The following is a 6,264-nucleotide window of genomic DNA, read 5'->3' on the forward strand; positions in this document are numbered from 1 at the left end:
AGTTAGGACTTCTTTTAGCCCAACTCATCTTCACCTCAATATTCATGGTTAACCAATTAAACCTCCTCTTCTCATTGCTGTAGTTCCAAAAATTAGCAGTATCATTTCTCAGCCAATCCACTATCAGTTTAGAACCACCCTCTATGACCAATTTGGTAATGTTCAGTTCAATTGCCCTTTGAGTTCCTTCAATAACAGCTGAAATCTCAGCTTTGGAATTGAATTCTCAGCTCTTTATTCCTACACTACTTCCGGCAAATTTCATTGATGACAACAATGGTTGTTATGCTCAAGCTTTGGATCTAATTTTTATTCTTCCTCACTTCAAAACTGATGAACTATTTCAAACCATGGGAGAATGATGACAGATATGGAAGCAAGGAAAGAATCCAAGGAGAAATAAATCATTTTTTCAATTCCTATACCAATTTCAAATTTATCTATCAATATTTTATAGTTGTAGGTATCATAAGAATAGGGTCTTAATTCTTCTAGAAATATATTGTTATTTGTATATCAACATCACTATTTATGGTAATTTTTTAATTGCTATTTATATCCATAATTGCTAAAATCACAACTTTCTACTTTTAGTAATTTCTCTTTTCTACTGTCTTCACATTGAGTTGGTTTTAGTAGGATTAGTAAAGTGCTATACAATTTATAGTAATTTTTTAATTGCTATTTATATCCATAATTGCTAAAATCACAACTTTCTACTTTTAGTAATTTCTCTTTTCTACTGTCTTCACATTGAGTTGGTTTTAGTAGGATTAGTAAAGTGCTATACAATTTATAGTAATTTTTTAATTGCTATTTATATCCATAATTGCTAAAATCACAACTTTCTACTTTTAGTAATTTCTCTTTTCTACTGTCTTCACATTGAGTTGGTTTTAGTAGGATTAGTAAAGTGCTATACAATTTTTAGGAGTTAGAGTCTTTGTTTAAGATTCCCCAAGGGTTTGTCTTAGTTTTGAAGTTGTTAAAAGTTGTTTTAGGTCGGTTTCCTAGTCCAAACTGGAACCTATAACGGGACGTCCATGTGCTTATGATTAATCTATAAATATAGTCGTAATTAAAAATAAAAGAATTGATTTGATGAAATAAAGTTTGGTTTAGTGAATCCTGGTTATTGCCAGGATTTTTTCTATTTTTTCTTCTCAAGTATTTCTTCTTCTATGTGATCTATCTATCTCTTTGTTGTGTACTATAACAAGAGATCTTTTTTTCTAATTTTTTGCTCATTCTTTGGTGGACAACAAGATGTCTACTTGCTTCTCCATTGCTTAAAAGTTGTTTTAGGTCGGTTTCCTAGTCCAAACTGGAACCTATAACGGGACGTCCATGTGCTTATGATTAATCTATAAATATAGTCGTAATTAAAAATAAAAGAATTGATTTGATGAAATAAAGTTTGGTTTAGTGAATCCTGGTTATTGCCAGGATTTTTTCTATTTTTTCTTCTCAAGTATTTCTTCTTCTATGTGATCTATCTATCTCTTTGTTGTGTACTATAACAAGAGATCTTTTTTTCTAATTTTTTGCTCATTCTTTGGTGGACAACAAGATGTCTACTTGCTTCTCCATTGCTATTCTTCATTCTTAATGACCCAATGCCCCCCCCCCTCACCCCACAAAACCCACCACCAGATTTGAAGTTTGTGGGACCCCCTACTTTGTCCTACTCCTACATTAGTTAGGCAGTCAAGAAATAAACTATCCAAAAAACGTGTACAGAAAAAATGCAAATTCTGATATGGATTAACAAAAAAACTACAAATGGTATGATGAGAAATAATCATATTCATAGGGATTGAATCCCACCTTCACCAGGGTTGGGGAGTTACAGGTTTGAGCGTTGGGGGATGGGTTATCCCCTGTTCTATAGCTCCATAGTACCCAAAAAAAAAAAGTAATATTGAAGGGTTAAAAGATGAAAACACATTTAGAATTAAAAAGAAAAAAATCAAATCATATCTGAAATAGGAGTCAGAACGAGTCTGCACCATCAAAAATGAATGGAGTCTGCACCAACCGAAGAAACAAACCTGCTCAGAAAATGTATTTCATTCACCATACCTCATTCAAAAGCTTCTCTGCCCTATTTATAGACTTATATGGTGGAATACTTATTATAAGAGAATATTGACTTCTAATCTAAAAGCCAGAATATTTTCTAGGATTTTGTAGAGATCTCCTAAGATCTCTAAAATATTCTCTTAAAGAAAGTAACTATATTCCCAACTAAACTCAAAATAGGAAATAATCTCTTCCAAGTACACTCAAGGTAGACTAAATCTCTTCCAAGTTTACAAAAGAGGAAATTTTGGCAACCTTGCTAACTAAAAGGGTTGATATAGCTACCCACAAAATTTTCTTCATGCACCCAGCTGCTAGTGGATCCATGAATAGCATGTAGCTCATGACAGAATTCTCTTTTTTAGCTGATTGTGCCCTTCATCACCATCTAATTTATCAATCTAACTTAAATCTTCAAGTATTTTAGCATTCTATATATTTTTCTATCTTTTTTTCACATGTATGCTTGTCTTATAGACCAAAAGCAGGACTATTTTGAACAAGCAGTTATTCCCATTGTAAAAATCTATACCGGTATGGAACTGTCACTATACAAAATGGCCGCTGTTGTTACTAAATTAGCAACACTAACTACCAAAGAATTCCACTCTCTAAGAATTGATCATATATGTGAACTCTCATGTTGGCCAAGATCTTATGAGCCATATTCCATCAGGATTGCTCAAAAGCAAACAACATTGGTGAGAGAACAGAAGCAAAATAGCAAAAGAAAAACCTATATTTATGTGAAAATAAGAAGACAACAGGAGAACCAAGATAGATGTTAACGTTCGTAGCCACCCTCCCCACCCAACACATACAGAAAGGAAGAATGGAAAAAAAAAAAAAAAACAGCAAAATCATCCCACCATTGTAGTTCAACTGGAGAAGTATCAATACTTATAGGAAAGCAAAATGTAAGCACGAATCTGACAACTAATTACTTAACTTCTGTAAATATGGAAATAGAAGAATTATGTAGCCTAAATATGAGAAATCATATTTCATAATTAGCTCTAATAAATAAAAGAAAGACAACTATATGATTTTATCATGTTTATTAAGCTTTTTAGAATCCCAAAAACAGCATTTTTCTCTCACCTTCCTGCTCTTCAAATGGTAGAAGTCTATTAGGTCATCTGGTTGTGCATGAGAAATCTGAGCCTTTGCTTTTATCTCCTCTGTTTCTCGGAACTGCTTATCTGCAAGCATTTTAACAAAACTCTCACGACATGACTGCAACCATATTTTCCTCATCTCATCACCAGTATTGCATAGCAATCTTATGCAAAGAACAATCCTGTCATAAGAATCATTGTCTATTGGATGAGAAAGAAATGAAGACTGTCCTAGTTGCAGCATTGAGACCATAGTCAATAAAGTCTGAGTAGTTGCTTTGTTCACTTCAACTTTAGTTGGCTGGACCTCTTCCAACCTTAGAACAAGTTTTGTCAGAGTGCAGGCCACGACTGCACCTAGAAAAAAGTCACCTGTAAGAATTAAGGATCTCAAATTCCCAGAAGAGGTCAAGGACCCTGGAAGAAGGGTGGAAGTTGTCACAGAAATTTCTGAGGCAGCACTTTGTGTTGCATAGGTCCCATCTGCAAGAACTGCTGGTCTCCTAGAGGATACAGTGATAGAATTTACTTGTTGAAACTGCTTCTGATTATCTGCAATCTCTCCTTCCTCTGTAACTGTGTAGAATGGAAGGTCTCCAAGACATTGCTTAATGGTTGCAATCCCACTCTCAACTTCAGAAAGTGCGATACAGTACTCTCCAATGATCCAGAGAGCACAGGAACAAACACGTGCAGCACGGATCTGGTAAAAAGTGTCCAAGAGTCTGGTTATTATCGAAACTCTCAGTTTTGGGTTCGTTTCAATTATCTCCCGGACAAATATAACCACATCAATAGCTGAAGCAACATTGCTGTCCCCTAAGAAATCCATCAACAGATGGACCACTGTGCTTGCAACCTCTGGGAACTTGATTGCACAAGAATGTATGGCTTGAACAAGCATTTGTCTGTACTCTCCATTCTTCTCAAGCTCTGAACTCTGAGTCTTTACAACTTCCTTTTTCAATGTAAGAACAACCTCATCAATATTCCTTGGAGTTATCAGTTCAAGAGCAATGTCAATTGTTTTCCTACGGATGTCAAGGTTCGGGCTTGAGAGTGCCCTAAGTATATCCATGGTCATCTCAACCATGATATCTCTGTGAGAAGATTTTAGCTCATTCAGACGATCAAGAACAATAAGTTTGACATTGTTGTCACTCTGAGAAAGCAAAAGTTGGCAGTAGGTGTTCGCAGCAGCTCTGATAGCTGTTGGTGCAGATGAAAGAGAGACCAATGTCCCAGCACATTCATAAACAACAGCTGTTGATGGGGCACTTAACAGAGAAATAATGATCTTTATATATTTCCCCTTCTCTCCCAGATTTGTTCTGCAGACTTTGCGGATCAGCTCTAGTACAACCATCTGAAGTGGTTCTCCCCACTCAGTTACACTGTCAACATGGGTGAGAAGGTAGTTAATTGCCCGATCCTGAGCACAGTTGAAAAGCATAAGGAAGGCATTCCTCTTGGCTGATGGGTCCTGCTCTGATGTAAGTGCCTTCTCAATCATCTCAGGAGCATCAACCAGAAGCTGATCTCCTTGTGGAAGCTTGTAAATGGACATCACTGCAAGAATTGCATTCCTCCTAATGAAAGGGTGTCTATGTTCCAAGTTAGACAAAACTGATGGGATCAAAGGCTCAATAATCTCAGTCTCATTCAAACGGCAAAGAAATCTGAGAGTAACACCGCGAATGTATTCATTCGGGGACTGAAGATTATTCCTCAAGTTTTGGCAGATCAATATCATTTCTGGGAGGACCTTTCCTTTAGCATCCGTCTTGTCAAGGATCTCCAGGTAGAGAAGCAAAAGTTTCTGGATCGTGTGATCGTCACAGGGCAACACATATCGTAGAATTGTTATGAAAAGCTGAGGTAACGTTTCACCATTCAACAGAAGCATGATAGCTTTCTTCATCGCGTCGATCTTAGCCGGAACATCACCATCTTCAAGAGCACTCTTTATCTCATTCGCAAGAGAAGGAGTTCCTTTGTCGAAGTGAACAAGCAAAGTACAAGATTTCTCCATTTTTCTCTTCTAAACCTACAATGAGTCTCTCGGTTCAAGTTCGGAACTCTTTATGACACAAAAATTACCCTAATGTCACCAAATCCTAAGCAATTCCGCTAAGTTCACTAAAACCCAGTTTGTCAAGAGTCCATCAGACTTCAATGTCATCAAATAAAAATCACAACAAAAACACTATAAAAATCGAGAACCTAACAATCCTCCAGTTACGAAATCTTCAATTGCAAAACAAGCAATAGAGATTCGAGACATACCTTGTTATAACCAAATCGAAAACCTATACGGAAAACCCCGAGAAATTCGATTACTCCCTCTTCCACCCTCAGAATACAGCTAAGTAGTCCTCCAGAGAAAAATGTGAAACAGAGACGAATCCTGTAGAATGACGCAGCTTCTTAATCAAGGGCAGGTATTATCACGCAAGCAGATCTATAGCAACCATATGAAACGAATTTGTGAGATCCAGAGAGAAAAGAAAGGAGAGGGAAAGAGTAAGAGAAAGACAGAGGAGGAGAGAGAGAGAGAGAGAGAGAGAGAGAGAGAAAGAGAGGTAGTCAGAGGAATTTCCTATCAGATCTGCCGTTTTCTGAGAGTGTTTCGCGAGTATTAAAAAAGAACTATTACAGGAATGCTAGGATTACGAAAAGGGAAATATCGTAGATTCCACGAATGAGTATAGAGCATTGAAAGATAATTTTATATGAGACCCGGTGTAGTTACACGTCAAGGCTCTCAAAATATTCTTGACTGGTGGGCGTTTGGCTACAAAGAAAACGAATAAAAATTAATACAAGAAAATTACTTACCTGGAGAAGAAAAAAAATTAAGAGACTAAGAAGGTAGATTTTCTCTTTCAATCTCTTTTATTTTATTTTATCTCTAAAAAGGAGAAATCCTAGGAAAATTTTCCTCATATTTCTAATTGAAAATTTTTATTTTTTTCTTACTTAATTTATTTTCTCACCTTTTTCCTATCAAAATTAAATTGAGCACCTACAAATTTACAAGATTGACCCTCAAGTTGGTGAGATA

The 6,264-nt window shown here is 36.1% G+C and overlaps 1 protein-coding gene across 1 annotated transcript in view; it reads right to left on the reverse strand.

Moving 5' to 3' along the window:
* The window catches only part of LOC148843931 (coatomer subunit beta-1-like), a 35,849-nt gene extending 29,950 nt beyond the window's left edge, over window positions 1-5,899 (reverse strand). The window contains exons 1-2 of the mRNA XM_088958685.1: window positions 5,487-5,899; window positions 3,184-5,247 (exon numbers count right to left, since the gene is read on the reverse strand). Of these exons, the coding sequence (XP_088814811.1) occupies window positions 3,184-5,232 (2,049 nt within the window). The 5' untranslated portion in view covers window positions 5,233-5,247; window positions 5,487-5,899. The remainder of the gene's footprint in view (window positions 1-3,183; window positions 5,248-5,486) is intronic.
* Window positions 5,900-6,264: the final 365 nt, after the last annotated feature.

Source organism: Nelumbo lutea, chromosome 8 (genome assembly GCF_056320005.1).
Source record: "Nelumbo lutea isolate HS-2025 chromosome 8, American lotus-T2T, whole genome shotgun sequence".
NCBI lineage: Eukaryota > Viridiplantae > Streptophyta > Magnoliopsida > Proteales > Nelumbonaceae > Nelumbo > Nelumbo lutea.